The sequence below is a fragment of the Sebastes fasciatus genome, chromosome 5 (assembly GCF_043250625.1).
Source record: "Sebastes fasciatus isolate fSebFas1 chromosome 5, fSebFas1.pri, whole genome shotgun sequence".
Lineage (NCBI taxonomy): Eukaryota > Metazoa > Chordata > Actinopteri > Perciformes > Sebastidae > Sebastes > Sebastes fasciatus.
Genome location: NC_133799.1, coordinates 6704938 through 6723026, shown reverse-complemented (window position 1 = coordinate 6723026; position 18089 = coordinate 6704938). Strand labels below are relative to the sequence as shown.

At 42.1% G+C, this 18089-nt stretch overlaps 1 protein-coding gene across 3 annotated transcripts in view; it reads left to right on the top strand.

Moving 5' to 3' along the window:
- The window catches only part of dennd1b (DENN/MADD domain containing 1B), a 131332-nt gene that overhangs the window by 71489 nt on the left and 41754 nt on the right, over nucleotides 1–18089 (top strand). For all 3 annotated transcript variants that reach the window (XM_074634768.1, XM_074634770.1, XM_074634771.1), the window contains 3 exons: nucleotides 5992–6092; nucleotides 8350–8395; nucleotides 10029–10130. In XM_074634768.1, coding sequence (XP_074490869.1) covers nucleotides 5992–6092; nucleotides 8350–8395; nucleotides 10029–10130 — 249 coding nt within the window. The remainder of the gene's footprint in view (nucleotides 1–5991; nucleotides 6093–8349; nucleotides 8396–10028; nucleotides 10131–18089) is intronic.

The window sequence follows — 18089 nt, the reverse complement described above, 5'->3', positions numbered from 1 at the left end:
GATCTTACAACAATGCGTCAGTTGACTTATTGCTGTTTCGTGACCGGAGGTGAATGGTACCACTGTTTTAAAAGGCCGGTCGGCGGTGGCGCAGGGGCGGGAGCCAGCCGAGCGTGCAGCCTTGTCATAGGGCCGTATAATAGGGCTGCATCGGCCTTTCCTCTAACTAGTCAGCTGGGAGGACCCCACCACCATCGCCCCACCACCCTCCGCGTCTTTCATCTGCCGAGGCCCCCCAGCTCTCGAGCCCAGCCTCTGCCCCAGCCTATCGCCCAAACTCACACAGCCCGGGCCCCGGCACCGGCTGACAGCAGCCCTCTCATCAGCCTGTCAGGCCTATGCTAACAAGGAACTATCCATCCACCATGCCCTAGAGTGCCAGCTGTCTCTCTGTTTCCTGCCTCTTCCTCTGTTCTTCCTCTCCTCTCTTTCCCTGACTTCTCTACTTTCTCTCTATCTTAGTTATTCTTCCTCGCTGACATATTATTTTCTGTCCATCTGTCTCTCACTTACACCTCTCTCTCTCTCTCTCTCCCTCTCTCCCTCTCTCTCTGACTTTGCCTCCCTCTTCCTGGGTGTCTTAATGCGTCTCTCTGTTGTTGGGCATCTGCAGAACATCGGGACATCCTTCCCCTCAATAGACTTATCTCAGCCCCGTGCCATGTGTCTGACTTGTGTGCCACTGTGAATGTGTAAGTGCACATGTGTGGGTGTTTGTGTCTCTTTTGCATGCATTTGTTTGTGTGTCTGTGCGGCGCTCACAGGTGTTTGTACCTTATGTCTTGTGTCTTTCCGTGAGAGAAGTCAGTGACTGTGTGTGCATGTGTGGGAGGGCCGGCGTTAGCTGTTACCCGTGTCGTCCTGCGTGCCCTCTTCTCTCTCTCCCCGTGCCACCTACTTGTTTGTGGCACACCTGCGTTGTGCCGGGCCTGACACCGGCGTTTGTCAACAGAGGGAGAAGCAGGGCGCGGGTAATTGGCGACTTACTCTGTGCAGGGGAGGGGGAGAGGGAAAGGCCAACACAGCGATAAACCAACAGGAGAAATGAGGGAGAGGTAGCAGTGGACAGAAGGCAGCAGGATGAGAGGAGGGAAACAGAATAAGAAATGAAGAGCTGGGATGGAAATGAGGCTGGGAAAGGAGAGGAGAGGATTGAATTTGGATAGTGCGTAGGGACAGTTGGAAGGAAAGGCTAGTGGAGGGGAAATGAGTGTTTGAGGCTGGTGTGAAGAGGTCAAGAGCGACTGTTGATACCATTCCTCCTGTCAAATTGAATTACACTGCCTGCAGCAGCAGCTATTTGTCTCACACTGCGCTCTCGCTGTTATTTAACATGTGCGATGGGTTCCCTCATCTAAAAGTATGTAAGCAGAGGGAATGAGTGTGTGTTCTCATCTCCATTACTCTGCCGTTTAATATGAAAAATATGTGAAAGAGGTGCATCGAGGCCCCCGCGGTAGCAGTTTCTCCATGTTATGTCTGCGTTTCACTTCAACATGTCCAGCTGCTCAGGTAAAGAGGAATGGTGTGGGTGGAAACACACTGCTTACTGACAGTCTGCACAGCTCAGAGTTGCGATGTTGAGAAGATCTGAGGTCCCTGGTGGGTTCAGCTCTTTAAGGAAACAGTTTGTCTGAATATGGTGATGTAGGAATACGGAGAGCCGTCAGAGGACTTGGGGTATCTGCCCACATGTAATTAACCATTTGTTAATTGTGTCAATCGATGTGTCAGAATCAAGCGTCAACCTCCGGTGCTGAGAAATGAAGCCAACGTGGAAGTGACAAAAAGTTCTTTGAATAGCCACTCGAGGCTGGCTCCGAAAGCGAGTCAATCTCCTTTGACCCCCATGTTAAAATGACTTTACAGCAGAAATAAACATGTTTACAGTCTGGTTAAAAAAAACAGTTTTGGTCTGTATAACTAATTTTCCTGTATGGGGATGGATTTTTATACAACTCACCCATTTAAATTATATCAAGGCTTAAAGTTTGGCATAATTGAGGGCGTGGCCACTTTGAGTGACAAGTGGGTGTCGCACCAGGTCTCTAGCTGTTAGCTGTCTGCTCTGCTGCGTCACCCAGCCTCCGCTCCGAGGACGATCCACCGCTTTGCCCATATTTGGATTAGCCCGGAGATTAGCCGAGATTGTGTCGTCACTGCCATGGCCGGACCCACCCACTTTGAGCTTCTCAACGGCCCTTCAGAAACCTCTGGGTGACGTCATGGAGACTACATCCGTATTTTATACATGGTCATAATACAGCTTGCAGAAAAAACAAACATATTAGCCGTATCCCTATTCCATACTAGTACATAGGGTTCAAAAGTGACAGAGTTCAGTGTCTCTAACAAGTGTGCATAAAAAAACAGTGCTGTTGATGGACATTATTGTCCCACAATGCATTGCATAAAAGGAAATGGGGGAGCTGCTCGCAGCTGGAAAGTATTAAAAGCAATTGTAGATGGTGGTAAAACAGCTTTGTGAACACGGCAGAAAACAGAAAATAACTACTAAAACTTTGAAAAACAGTTTAATGTCTATTTGTGAAGTTTAATTGGTAGTGACATTCCAAAGTCCCAGTTTGATTGACACATTGTTTCATTTCCTGTTTGTATAAAATTATTTTTTTGTATACTAACTGCAAAAATAGTATGCTGAGACTTTCAGTAGTACTTACTGTATACTATTAGTATGTCGTATGGAAAGGGACAAACTCACACTCAGACCCCATTATTGACCTCTTAGCTTAGGTTTATTGCTACTTCAAAGTTGAAATGCAAATTGTATCTCTTTACTTCTCTCTTTCTTCTTCCCCCACTTTTCTCCTCCTCCTCCTCTCCATCTCTTTATGTCTCTCTTTTACTGTCTCTCCTTCCTTTAGTCCCGTTGAATGGATCTTGGAAAACCAGTGTTAGCGTGGACACTTTCTGTCTCGGCTACAGCGCACTGAAAAAGCTCTCAGGGCAGAACCAAAGACCTTGACTGCTTTTTGAAGCAGGCTGTCGCTGTATAATCGGTTAGCTTCTCTCAGAGGAAGGGGGAACACACACACACACACACACACACACACACACACACACACACACACACACACACACACACACACACACACACGCACAGTGTATAGAGGCAGGCAGCCCCTCATTACCGGGCAGAGCCCTGGTCCCTGAGGACTGGACCCAGCACCTAATCCTGTATTTGTTCTTGGGGACTGTATCTGTGATTCTCCATTGAATGGAATATTAAGCACCCAGGTCTTTTGTGGAGCGTGTAAGCCATTTGGCTCCACTCATCTATTATTTATCAGCCTGGCAAATATTTTATCAGCCTTAGCCTCTCATGACCCGCTCTCATGTGAAGCCCCCCCTCCTCTAAATGAAGAAAAAAAAAAAAGAGGTTTCTCTTTTTTCCAATTTATCTTCCTTTTACTTTTTGCCTCGTTCGTTCTAAAACCTGAACAAGGACACAGGGCTTTGTATTAGGCTGAATTAGAGAAGCAAATATGTGAACTATTCCTCTGGAGTTCCCTCCAACTGCCTTATCTCAGGCACACTGCCACCTCCATCGCTTTGGAGATAGCGAATAAAAAGAAAACATATCTAGATTTGCTTTATAAATCATTATCTTAGTTTCAATAACCCCTCCCCTCTCGGCCAGCTCCCCCAAGCCAGCCACCCAGCCTGAGAAGAAGAGAAGCAAAGAGAGAGAGAGACTCCTGTTTTCCCTTTCAACCTGAGAGTAAATCATGCCAGTTGGGGGGCTCACCTTGAGGCCTGGTGGAGATAATTGGAGTTGGTTAGCGAGGTGTTCTGTGCCATTACCTCCTGGTACCAGCGAATGGCTGGGGCTTGTCTCGCACTCCCAGAGGAGGAATACACTCGCCTGTTGGCGCTCGGCTCAGTGTGTGCGCGTGTACGTATGTGTGTATGTATATCCACCGCCGGATCGCTGACCTCCCTTCATCACAATTTAATGGCCCCTTACCATCCTCGCTTTGGAAAAGGGGAGAAGGCTGCGATGGTTTTGATAGTAGCTCTTCCACCAAGTGCCTCACTTTCAGACATTAATATTCATAGCATTGATTTATTTTCAGAATTAGCAAAAAAAACAAACTGTTTGCCGGGGAATTAATCCTGACAGGAGTGTGGCATTGTTGTGTTTTATTTGAAGACGGCAGGCAGCGGAAATATGCATATGCAGATACACAGAGCAAGACACCAATTAAATGTTGATTAAGTCCTAACTATTGTGGGACCGGGTGTGTGAGAGAAATGCACGGAGACAATAAAAAAAAGATCATGGCTTTTTTTTTTTTTTTCTAGCCGATGTGAAAAATGAATGCAGTTAAAAACAAACATGCAGGGAGGGAGGACACACACGAACACACACACTTTTTGTTTGAGGCTTTTCAGATGTCCGGTCTTGATGTTTGGATTCAGAGGGTGGGGCAGTCTTTCTCTTCCTCTGGCAGCGGTGGTTTTCAGTCGCCAAGCTCGCCCGCTTTTGGCCGGTCAATTGTGACATTGTGTGTGTCAGCGAGCATGAGGTCTCCTGGTAGTTGTGCGTATGTGTGTGTGATAGTGTGATAGTGTGTGTCCGCTTCACACATTGACTGTGAAGCTGCAGCAGTGTAACGGCGGCTGCTGCTCCGGGGTCCCGGCGGTATTGGCCTAGCCCGCAGTCTCTCTTGGCTAACTCATGTTTCATTCTTTGGCAATTTGCCCTAATGAAGTCCCGCAGGAGCCCCTCAGACCTCTGTTCTCTTTCCATATTTAATCATGTTATTTTAATCTGGGGGATGAGCTAACGCCTCTTTCCCCTGCCGTGTCTGTGTGTCTCTGTGTGTGTGTTGCAGGTCATTACTATAGCTGGGTTTTCATGAGATGGGATGTCAAGAGGGGGGTGCCGGTTTTAAGACAATGGGAGACTTTAATTTTATGTGTAATGTTGGTTTGACAACGTAGAGAGCTCCTTTGAAAAATAATGCCATCTTCATGTGATTGCTTCTCATTATTTGTTAAAAAAAAAAGGAGCTTATTTTCTCTTTAATTTCTTGGTCAGAGTGGTCGGGGTAATTTTGATTTTTATGGTTACTGTCAGCACTGTTTTGGGCTCCTTTTGTTGTTTTTGTGCAGGTCACAGCACAATTCTCACTTTGACATTGAATTGAAAAGCAGTTAATTATGAACACTGGGCTTGTATTTGCTCTCTGTTCAAACCAGGTTAGAATCTGTGCTTTGATTTATTTTTTTATTAAAATGTGCAATAGTGGCGATGTTATTGCAGCGATGACCCGCCACAAATGAATCAATATGGAGGACACATTGTTCTCTGTGTGTAAAGCATGTGTTGCCTTTCTTCATGTCAGTACTTTTTCTTTTCACCTCCTCATCAGTCTGTCTCTCCTCTGCTTTGTTTCTGTCATGACTTTAAGACAAGGCTCCTATCAACTGGTTGATCTCCAGCTTTCAGTTTCCTCCTCCAACAATAGCTTGCAGGTCGTGTTCATCACAACAGCACCAGACATGTCGGTGCATCACGTTCTTTTGTTTGTGAGCAAGATTAAAGGCTAACTCAATGAAATCAAACACATCAACAGAAAGCATCACCACAGCAACAACCTCGATCAGATTTCTAGATTTAAAAAAAGCAAAACTGGATATTAACAGGATGTTGTTTAGAAGGAAATCCAGCTGTGGTTCTTCTTCTTTAGACTTTGGCAGTGTAGAAACTTAGTTGAATAAGTTGTAGAAATGTATTGGAAAGAAAAGAAGACAAGCAATATATTTAGCTCAAAGATATTTTTACTGTTTTTTAACTTTTCTTTGGCAATTCTTTAGACTGAAATCACACAAACCTTCAGTTAAAATCTTGAAACTACCAGTAAACATAGAGCATAGCAAGTGTATTTCCTTTTCTTAGTTTTTGTGTTGCCTTGGAAAGTCGTGTTGAGTTTGTCCTTTGCTTCTTTCTCTCTCTCTGTGTAGTTAACTGCATGTGTCCACGGTGCGGCTGCTCTGCTCTTTCCTATGTACTGGCAGCACATCTTCATCCCTGTGCTGCCCCCGCATCTTCTGGACTACTGCTGGTAAGGCTGACCACCTCTGAAACACACACATATACACCAACACCGTCAGGATCATCATAATACGTGTTTACACCCCCACCTTTTCACGCCTTCCAACACATGCACGCTCACACACACACCTGACACATAGACACACACACTGTGCCATGTGCGCTGGTCATGCATCGAGCTCTGCCGCTAAAACCTCGGTGTAAAAGTGCAGACACGCCTGTTCACACGTTCTCCGAGTCGTTCTCACGATTCCACACCGGCGGTGCGCCTTCTCCCGTGTGGCCCCTCGACATGACGAACGACCCGGATCACCTTGCTCCATATTTCATGCCAGCGCTAGCGCCACGCTCTCATCATCTTCGCCCTCTCAGGGGTTCATTACCACCCGTCCAGCTCAAATCCAACAAATCTGAATGGGCTTGATTGACTGAACCGAGAGCAGAAGAAACGGCTCATCTACAAACGTACATGTGTTCATATCGACTTCAGATATGTACATATATATATATAAAAAAGCAGTGGAAAAAGTCAGCTTATGTAAAAGAAGCTGTTTTTCATTGAATCAGTTTGGATAGTGCGTACTGTACAGTGCTTCACCAAAAGGGACACGTCAGCTTCAAAAAGCTCTTCATCACTGACAGTAAAATGTGATTTTCAACACTCTGTGAAGACTCATCATTATCTGATTTAATCATAGGGGTATCCTCCATCCATGCTCTGACGAGATAACTAAATTATATTAGATGCTGTGTGTGTGTGTGTGTGTGTGTGTGTGTGTGTGTGTGCATGTATTTGTGTAAATGTTAAAAGTCAGTATATTCGTGAAACGGAGAAGACGGCGGCTAAAGAGTTCAGAGCTACAGGCCTGCTGTTTGTTTTGCTGTTGCTGTAAGTTGATTACAAGCCTGCGGTTCTGAATCATTCTGGCCAGGAACACACTGACCCAAAGCTCTCCGATTATTGCCTCCTCTGTAAACCTCATCATAAAAATGGTTTCTATTATTTGACTGTTTTTGTTGATTTTATTCGTCTTGGTGGATGGGAAGCGTACACTATGATTCAGCTTTTCCTTGCCACTAACTTTTCAATATGAAGATAAATATCACATAAAAAAACAAGTATGACAAGATAATAACGGAGCAAAGCTTGTTGTTTTTAGGGTAAAATGAAAACATTTGACACTACAACCCTTTTAGTTTTCTAGAAAGTGATGCAAGTCTGTCTGTGCTTTCTGATTTTACCATTTTGTCAGAAAAAATGTTCTGCAAAAGCATTTATTGTTGTTATTGTTCATATTATTTTTATTATTATAATAGATAATGGTAGTAATAAGAGTTGTAGCATTAGTATTCTCAGTATTTCTCTGTAATGTCTTTCCAGGTAAATTAATTCTTACTGAAGTTTTAGACCAAAAATTACAAAACCTTTTTGAATCATATTTTAACTTTTAAAGCAACAAGTGAAAATCGAGTGAAAATCGAAAATACTCAGAGTCAGAATGAAGGAGAAACTTGTTTGTTGTTTTTACCTGGTAATTTTATTTATTTTTTAAAATCCAGTCCAGTAGCACCAGATCAATTTGCCTGCCCGGCTACACACACCGGTTAATCTAATTGTTTTGAGAGTCATGGGGGTTCTTGGGAAAAAAAATGTTGAAGTGTGATTTGTAGTCGGCGGCTGTGCCCCACATGTGATATGATTGGGTTAAAGCTCAACATATGGATGATAATTGGTTTTGCTGCCTATGTTGCGATTATGTTATCTCATGTAAAGTTAGTTAGTTTCAATGCATCCAGTGCACATCTGTTGCATTACAGTAGTTCACATCATTTCTAGCAGCTAATCAATTTTTTTTAACTTTTATAATAGTCTTAGCTTTTATTCTTATTTTTTATCATTCAGTATATTTGGTGTAATCACTAATTGTTTTTAATTTTATTTTTCAAATTAGTAAAAAAATTAAAATAATCAAATAAGTTTTATTACAACCAGATTGTATCTTCAAATTGCTAAAAAGCTAACCGCATTTAGTTTACAAAATATAATAATACAGATAGAAGCACCCAATCTTCACCTAGAAGAGGCTGTGATTTATGTTAGTTTATGGCTTTATAAATAACTAAAGATTAACACCCTAAACATTAAGGTTCAGATCAGTGTGTGAAATGTGCTGTGCTACTGTAGCCTCCATAAATATTTCTTTACTGCCTGTACCCATCTGATATTGATATTGCTCACAGCTTTGTTTTCCTCTCTCCATCCACAGTGCCCCCATGCCATACTTTGTGGGAGTTCATCTTAGTCTGCTGGAGGTACGTTAGTTAATCTCTGAGTGTGTGTACTTACTGTATATGAATATAATTGTGCTTCATTGCACAGTATGTGCATATTTATACATGCTGCTGCAAATTGATGTATATATGTGAAAACTCTGTTCTGTTATATTAAATGTAGATGTTTCCTAATTTGCATCAGATATATTTTATGAATTTTAGGGGATTTTCTTAAAAAGAACAACCAAAAAAGCACTTAGGGATGATGCTGTAAATGTGTTAGTTTTCCCTCTCTGTATAATATATATGGTCAGTGGTCTAATGCTGCGCCTCATTTGTGGAATTGTGTTCTTAATTTTGGTATAAAATATTTGAAATTTCAGTTAGGCAATTTTTGGCATCTTCCAACACATTGAATAAAAAAAATTGACAGAATGTTTTTTCCTCTTTATCTCCCTGTCTTCTTGCTTGTGTGCATTCTCATAACCAGAAGTACAAAAGACAGAGAGAGAAAGGCAGAAAAAGCATCTGCGAACAAAGAGCTTTTCTACTTCATTGTTAAACCCTGTGTGTTGGTTGGGGGGCAAGCCGTCACCGGCGCTGCTGTTGTGTGTGAATGCATGTTGCACGCACGCGCACATTTGCACTTGTGTGTAAGTGTTGGTACGTAAGTGTTTGTGTGTGTGTGTGTGTGTGTGTGTGTGTGTGTGTGTGTGTAATTGTGCAAATGCATATGTTGTAATGCACATATGTGTGTGTGTGATATTTGTCTGACAGTTGCAGCAGTGGCAGTATTTATCACACTCTGCATCCGTGACAGACCCCCTTTCCGCCACTACATAATTAGTCCAGATCAGCATGTGAGCCTCCACTGCACAGGCTGTCACAAAAGTGACAAACTAGAAATTCACACACTATGCTGCCTCCCCCCCAACTACCCCCCCTCTACACACACACCTGCCTCCTGCATCCTGCGCCACACTGAAATAATAGTTGAATTTGTCGCCATCAGAATGCACACAGCACAGCACAGCATCACCGCGTTGTTGTTGATGCATGAGGTTTCGGTGCTGTGTGGAAAATGTTTGCGCAATGCAATTGTTTCCTCTCAGTGCCATTCTTCATTTTGTGAGCATGTGTGTGTCTTTACAGTAAAGATGTCCTAATATATTTTTTTCATACGCGCCATATTTCATCGTTAATCGTAAAGGAGTGTGATGACAGTGTGGTTTTAAATGTGACCGCTGTGCTTTTTTTCCTTCCTGGGGCTTCAGTAGAGAAATTACTTTGTCTGCTAGGAAACACACCTAGGCCACACTTTTTCAACTACATTTCATAATTTGATAATTAACTAAACTATATTTCTCCAGCTCTTTATTATTTAAAATATGTAAAACATAAATGATTCAACTGAATTTCAATAGTAAATACAATTAATGTCTATAAGGTGCAAAAACAAATAGGTTCACTTTGAGAAATAAGGCTTCAGTTCCATTATGCAGAAACAGAAAATATTTTTTAAATTGTTGAAATTATAAGAACTTCTACATGCAAAGTTAGACATGTTGTAATAATATTTACAGTTGAAAATGTATTCCATATTGTGAGATGGTGATCAGAGTTGTTTTAAATTACTGTGTTGCTGATAACACTGGGCATTTCCTCCTTTTAGAGAGTACGCAGCCGATCACTGGAGGATGTGGTCATTCTGAATGTGGACACCAACACCCTGGAGAGTCCCTTTGATGACCTCCACAACCTGCCCAGTGACGTGGTGAGACACACACACACACACACACACACACACACACACACACACCTTCCAGAGCTTCTCAACCTTTATTGTCTCATCACACATGACACACAGAAGGTTCGTTTCTTCCTATTTCACATCGAGTCTCGCGCCCACGTGCACAAAGAGAAACATACACAGACAAACACACACATACACATGCAGAAACTTGTCAAAGTGCGGCTCTGTCCCCTCCCCACATCATTAATGACTGCAGTACTGGCTCCTCAGATTGTGGCTGTCTAAAGTAAACTCCCGTCGCGTCGTATGACGCTTGAAGGCGAACAGCATTCCCCGACCATCACAGGCTTGTGGGAAAATGTGCAACTCCCTTCCCTTCATCTCCATCCATTCTAATCATTATTTCACAAAGTCTTGCATTTCTGCCTGCCCACTGGCACGTTTCTGAGAGCGGGAGATAGGAGGAGGGGACGAGGCAGAGAAGAGAAGAGAAAAGGCAGAGATGGGTGATTTTCTAGGGGGAGAGAGTGGGAAGAAGGGGGCCAATTACCAGTGTGGGCAGTGAAGCCACCTGCCAGTGCGTCGTCTCTTTAATTAATGGAGCACTGACGCCGGTCAGTGCTACAGGAAGCATCGCCACGGCGTCGGGGTCACTCACACATTTACACACATTCTCACACACACACATGGAGAACAACACACGTGCTTGTCTTCCCCGCCTTTGTCGGAGCAGGAATCTGTTTGTTTAGCTGCTTTTTTCCTGGGTTTATGTATTAAAGCTGCTCTGTGAGGCCCCGCTGAGGCTGCGGACGCACCATTACCCACACTGCTAACAGTATATTCTCAGGTTCCACCGCCTACCGGACTCCTGCCCTGCCCGCCATATATAATTCAATCCACTACCCCACAGACTCCAGACCTTGTCACACACTCCCACACTTCTCTGGTTCTCCTGATTTAGCACCGCTCAGCCTACTACGACTGCTATAGCGTGCATTAATGCCTCCTTACAACCAGCAATGATGCCATCTTTTCCCTACATTTTATACAATTTCCTGCCTACTTTTTAGCCTTCCTGCCTTACTGCTCGGCTGCTCGAGTTTCATGACACCTGTCTGCCTCCTTGTCTCTCTCTCTCAGAGTACTTACCGCCAGCCTGGACGTTTCTTGCACCCGCTGTTTGCTTCTCCTGCTTCTTTGCCTGTGTGCCTCCTTCTTCTTCTCACTTCCTGCCTGCCTGCTTGCTTTTCTGCACCCAGGGACTCGAGCCCTAAATTAAATTGCAAACTGAGTTTGTCATGAAAAGGAGTCGGGGCTTTTGAAAAGCGACAGAAGCAGAGAGAAAAGCCTTTGTCTTTGCCGTGTGATAAATTAAGTGGCAGGCTCAGAGCCTTTTCGCTTTGATCCCCTACTCACCATTTTTCTTTACTAATGACAGAACATAGCCCGCATATCATGTCAAATTACACCACCTGAAACGGAAAACCTCACTGGCATTAATATATTTATTGCAACAAATTGTTGTTGTTTTTATTCCGATTCTCTTTTTTTCCCCCCCTGTCTCCTCTCATCTTTTCACCGGGGCTAGTAGATTAATAAGGAAGCGAGCAGGTACTAATTGAGTGGAATTCCAGGTCTCTTGTTAGTTTGCTTGTTAGTGATGAGGACACGCCACATGGCATTTGATGTTTGTGTTTACACACGAGGAGATGTTCGAGGCATTGTGCGGTTTGTCAAACAGAGGCCTGAAATTTTGATTAATGCTGAGCGACTCTCTGTCTGGGCTGAGCCGCCGCGTGTCGTTTCTGAGCTATTAAAACACTCTTCATGTCTCTCTAATTCTCACTGTAACGCTGGCTGCTTAACACTCAGGCTTTATTCAGCGTGAAACCGAGGCCCTGAGACCTATGAAGTAATGATTATTCTCCCTTTAAAAAGCCCAGCATCACTTTGTGTGAATATATAAAGCATGAAATGGATTAAAAAGGTGAAGGCCACAGGCAGTTTTTGTGCGTCTTTTAAGTCTAACTAAGAGTGAAAACAAAAGCGCTCTGATGTTGATTTAAGCAAACCTTTAGAGATCCGTCTAATTACGGCGACGCAGGCTGTGAGCACATGTGGACTCTATTACGCGGCCCGGCTGACCAGTGGCCGTGCTTTTAGCAGGTTCAGAGTTCACAGTTGTCCTGAATTAGCCGCCCCCTTTCAGACAGGACCCCTACACCGACTCCACTAGTGCCCGCCCCTTAATGGTCTTTCCTTGCAACTTCACACATAATATTTAAGATTTATTGACTATTACAAACGCTACCATGCCAGTAGCGGTTCCGTTTAGCAGAAAAAGGAAAGATCTGAATAACAGAGTAATTGGTAACGGGTCAAAAAAGGATGCAACAGTCTTTCTCGAGAAATAAATTAGAAACATCGTATGAATCAAAGGTTCAGCATTAATGTACTTTTGTCCTGGATTTGTCTTTTTTAAATGAACGGGGTATGTTTCAAACAGTGGCAATAAATTAATCACATCAATCTCTATTTTTTTTTTTTTTTTTTGTATTTATTGAAAGTCAATATAAACATTTTCTATTTTAACAAGTATATTTTTGGTATCTTTGTATAAAAAATAATGCAGATCAAGGAACTTTTTTGTTGCTTTATTTGAATTTGTGCTTTTTTGTTATTTCGGATAAACATTGTGATATTATTTTTTATTTATTTATTTTACATAGTGTATTTTTAGCAGGATTTTGCATATTTTAAGACTGCCTGAGTTGAACAGAAAGTTTCAATAGTTTTTACACATTAATAAATCATATTAATCTCAGAGAGACTGTGCTCATGTCAGTAAAATCAATGTGTTGACAAGCACACTGAAAAGAAATATTCAATAAAAAAAGCTTCTTTTTTTTCCCCCCTGTAAGATCAAGGTATTTTTGTTTCTCTTTCTGAGATCCACAGTTCCTCTTCCTCACAGAGATTGCGCTGATAAAGTTATAATTGGCTTTTTGGTTGGTGGAGCTGTTTACCGCGCTAGTCATTAAAAGTATCCAAGAATAGCGAATTAGGAGTCTGTTAATTCTGAAAACAAACAGCGTGTGACTGAATCAGATTTTCATTTGATCCCGGCAATTGATCTCAAACCAATGACGGAAGAATTTTTTTTTTCATGTATTATTCTTTCTGTGCCACACATTCAAGGTGAGGTGCTACAATGCAGCTTACATCTTTATTTTCAGATGCTCCCTCTCACATCACAGCCTAATTCCTTCTATTCTCCTCCTCCTCTGCCTCGCGCTACTTTGCTGACACCGTGTACCCATACATTCCTAGCCCTCGTACATTTGATCATTTGTATTCCCAATCAAGGGGGGAATTTACAGCGTACACTCCTACTTCCTGTATTTCAAGCCTGCATTTGGAGGTTTACAAATGAATGAGGGGGTTGAGGTTGTGTCTGCGCGCCTCTCCTGAGATCACCTGGCACACTTAATCAAACATCGCGGCTTTAATTTGGTGTTTCAGTTTCCGATGCTCCCAGAAAACAACATCTACATCATCATCTACGGCAGCCGACAGCAGGCAAACAGACACACACACACACACACACACACAGAGACACCTTCACATTGTCGGCCAGGAGCGTTCATCAATGACATTCAGATCTAGTTCACCAGTAAACTTTTGCTACTCACAGGTTTTTGGTATGTCCACCAGATTCCCCCATTTTCAGTTTACAGCTTTCATTTTCACTAGTGTCTTCCCAGTATAGCGGAGCCACCCACAGTAAAGCCCCTCTCATGCTGTACTAACTACATGTTAGCTCAGTGCTGGGAACGTGGTTGCTCCACCTCGGTTACTTTACTTTACCAGAACCAGTCTCAGCATCTACAACACATAATAACAAGCTCCAAAGTACTGGTTGTTGTTGCTGTTGGGTGTAGACTAACTGCAAACGTCGAGATCTGTTCATTTGAAAGCTTATTTTACAGGTTACGATTGTTTTAGATGGCGCTGCTGAACTGTGCGTACACTCTCTCTCTCTCTCTCACTCTCTCTCTGCAGTGTTACAGCCCCTCATTTACTCATGTGGAGTTTAAAAAGCAGCACTTCATTTTCACATACTCGTTCTGCCGGCGGTTCGCTCCGGATTAGGAGTCAAAAAGAGAGAGCAGCATCACCCACTGCGTTAGTTATTGAAGTGAGAGATGACATTTAGCTGTAGTTAATTATGTATGCAAAACTCAGCCGCTCAGCTGCTATGAGAGGTCAGCTTGACAAAGTAACCCCACACCGGGGAGAGTCTCATGGCAATGAGATAGCCCTATTAAAACACACACACTGAGGGTCTTTTTTCTCCCCTTGCTTTCTCACTCTTTTTTTATTTCGCTTGACTAATGTATTGTATTGCATGTACTTAACAGCAGAACAACATACTGAATAACTAAGAATTATATGTCTCACTACATACCTTAATAGTGCTATTTTAGTCTCCCTGTTTTTATATATTTATTTGATAATTTGATAATATTTGCTATCGTACCAAAGACAAGAAGATAGTGATCGTATGCGGTTAGTTATGAGAGATTGTAGTTAACTCCACCCCATTAACTTAAGTAATATCCCCATTATTGTGCGATTTACCGTAAGACTGAAAATAGAGGTTAATTTAAAAATAAATAAATCATAAAATACCTTTGTTTAAAATTGAACGAAAGAATGAATTTCATAGATCGCAAGTTACACTGTGCACATGCATGTGTGAGAGTATTTGCCGGTTCTCCGTGTGTCTTTGTTCAGATTTGTGTGTGTGTGTGTGTGTGTTTGTGTGTGCGTGTGTGTGTGTGTACAGTTCAGACGGCAGCACATCAAAAGAAAGTGGGAGATTTTCATAACTATTTTTTTTCTTTGTAGTTCTTTAATTGCGTCCCCATGGCTTTCTTTCCCTGGACAGAATCTTAAACAAAACATTCTTTTTTTGTGAGAAGAAAACCCAACTTTTTTATTTATTTATTTATTTAACAACAGACAAGTGTCAGGGTCGTTATTCAGGAGGTTTTTTTTAAGCTCTAGTGAAAATTTAGAGGGAAATTCTAGACATATATTCAGAGTTTTTTGAGCAACTTATTATTTATTTTTTTTCATTTACCTTTTTTTTTTTTTTCATTTATTCAATAGTAAAAATAATATTGTCAGCCAGGCTCTTGCCTTTTGTCATGTTTTGTTTTCTGTTTTTTGTTGTTAACTAGAAGTGGAAGTAAATGATATGTCCAGTAGTTAATTAACAGCATAGACCAGGTTTCATGCTCTGTGTGGTTTCACTGATTATATGAGCACTTTTTATAGAAATTAGGGATGCACCAACCCAACTTTTTCAGTCCCGATACGGATGCTGATAGCGTTACCTGGGCTTTGGGTATCGGCTGTAACCAAGTACCGATCTGATACCAGTGTTTAATTAATACACTGTATGCCTCACTGAGTGACTGAGATCATTCTTTTATGTGTAAGGCAACATCAGGCTTGACTTAAACATTGCTTTCCTAACTTTGTAAAACAAAATGTAACAAATAAATGTATATATATGAATTTACTGAATTATTTATTATTAAATTAATAAATTGTACACCAGGAATTTGGTAAAAAATCGCAATTCAGGTGTAAACCTTTTTAATGCAGCAAGAAATTGGTCAAAACTAAAACAGGAATTCAAATTCCAGTATATAATGTATATAGTATATAAACATAGAATTGAGTTTAATAGATCGGCCCTGTTGTCCCCGATACCCGATCTAGCTATTTGAGTCAGTATCAGCCCGATTTCCGATCCCGTATCGGTGCATCCCTAATAGAAATATTGCTTGTTGTCATGCATAAAGTGATGAAACTATGATTATTTTTATCAAGTTGAGTTTTAGAATAGAGTAATGTAAGTTGTAGGCTACGCCATCTCTAACAAAGGCATGTTTTTGTTTTTGTTAAGTTCGCCATCAGAATTATTTTTTGTATTTTGATATTGTGTGGGCGTAAATGTAATATATATACAGTACCTGTGTAGAGCTGCAACGATTAATCGATTAGTTGTCAACTATTAAATTAATCGGCAACTATTTTGATAATCGATTAATCGGTTTGAGTAATTCTTTTAAGAAAAAAAAGTCTAAATTCTTTGATTCCAGCTTCTTAAATGTGAATGTTTTCTGGTTTCTTTACTCCTCTATGACAGTAAACTGAATATCTTTGAGTTGTGGACAAAACATTTGAGGATGTCATCTTGGTCTTTCGGAAACACTGATTGACATTTTCACCATTTTCTGACATTTTATAGACCAAACAACTAATCGAGAAAATAATTGACAGATTAATCGACAATGAAAATAAATTAATTGCAGCCTGCGTATTCTTTATTCACATGCATGTAGGATACAGGTGAGGGTCCCGGGATGATACCACTGTAGGCTCCGAATGTACACATGCATGGCCTCACACACACATTCACCCAGATGCCTGGTGTCACCTACATCGGTATCATCCCGTACAGTCAGGCAGGGATCATCGCTGCACCTGCTAATTACCATCTCCAGCTGGAGAGTTAAATGGAGATCTGTTCTATGTCTGACCTTTGACCCTGTGCTCTTTATGTGACGCACTTCAAGCCCTGTTTGGGGCTGGCTGGGCTGGGCCTTAATGAGGCCCCATGTCTGCCCTCTGTGGGCTGTGCGCCTCGGATGCCCCACTTTCATCCCCGACCATCTTCCCTTGATGTAAATTGAAAAGATCACAGCTATGGGGAGAAGACCTGTACTGGAAAGGCCTCTCTGCATAGATTATGAATATCATAACTCAACAGTTTTTTTTTTTCTCCGTCTCTCCCCCAACCACCCACTCCCCTCTCTCCTCCTGCCACCCCTTCCCTGTACAATGCTACAGTTCTAATTGGACCCAATGGGGGACTCTCTGCCTTTGATCTCATCACCGCCACTGTGACTTTACACTAAAAAATGTCACTGCCAAATAGGGTTATCACCTGTAGAGCCTGGCCTTCCTCTGATGCCTGTACGCATCTCGTTAGCTTCACTCAAACTGTAGAAGTTAATCAGTTTGACAGAGCCATTACCGTAGAGGCATACCTGATGATTGTGGCGTAGGCGCCATATTCAATATCCAATTACTAAACACACATTTAGTTTTTTTGTGTCGGATATGTGAAGGAGCGCTTCAAAAGCGATATTCTGCTATTTGTCATGCACTTCTACTATATTTGTACAACTTAATTAATTACCACATGTGACTAAAGAAGAATATTTTCCATCGTACTCGTGAATAAATGTGAAACTTTGAACTTATCACTTTATCACCCATTTTTCTCTTGGTAAGAAAACACATGTGATTGTGTCCCCACCTCATTAAAAAGTGTTTGCCACTGCAGTGCTCTCACCCGTTCAAAGCCGCTGTACAGAACTATGTGTGCAGAGTAAACTCCGCTGCTATCCCGTCTTCTCTGACAGTCTTTGGGGTATGCCTCCCCCACTTAGACTGACATTGTGTTCGCTTTGATTCCCCCCCCCACACCCCTGAAAAAAAGACAGTTTAATGATTTGCGAGGATGAAAAAAAAATCAGCGAAAACGCACATAAACATGAAATATTAATTCCAGAAAGGGCTTTACATAAACATAAAAGCATTTAGCACAATGAGTGAATATGGAGATGACACTTGTTAATTTAACCGTGATAAACTTCCTGTTTGATGCCTGGGAGCATTTGCAATGGCAGCGTGGGGACGTTGTGGAGAGTGAGAAAGCCCAGGGGAGAGGGATCCACGCTGTTCGTTTTGTCTTTGTCCCAGTTTAAGACTGCCACTCTCTCTGTCTCTCCTCCTCGCTCAGCCTCTGTTCCTTTCTGCCTGTCCTCTGTATGAGCTGTGCTAACACTTTGCTTCTCCTCCCTGAAGTAGGCTAATTGCAGACGCCAGACCACGATA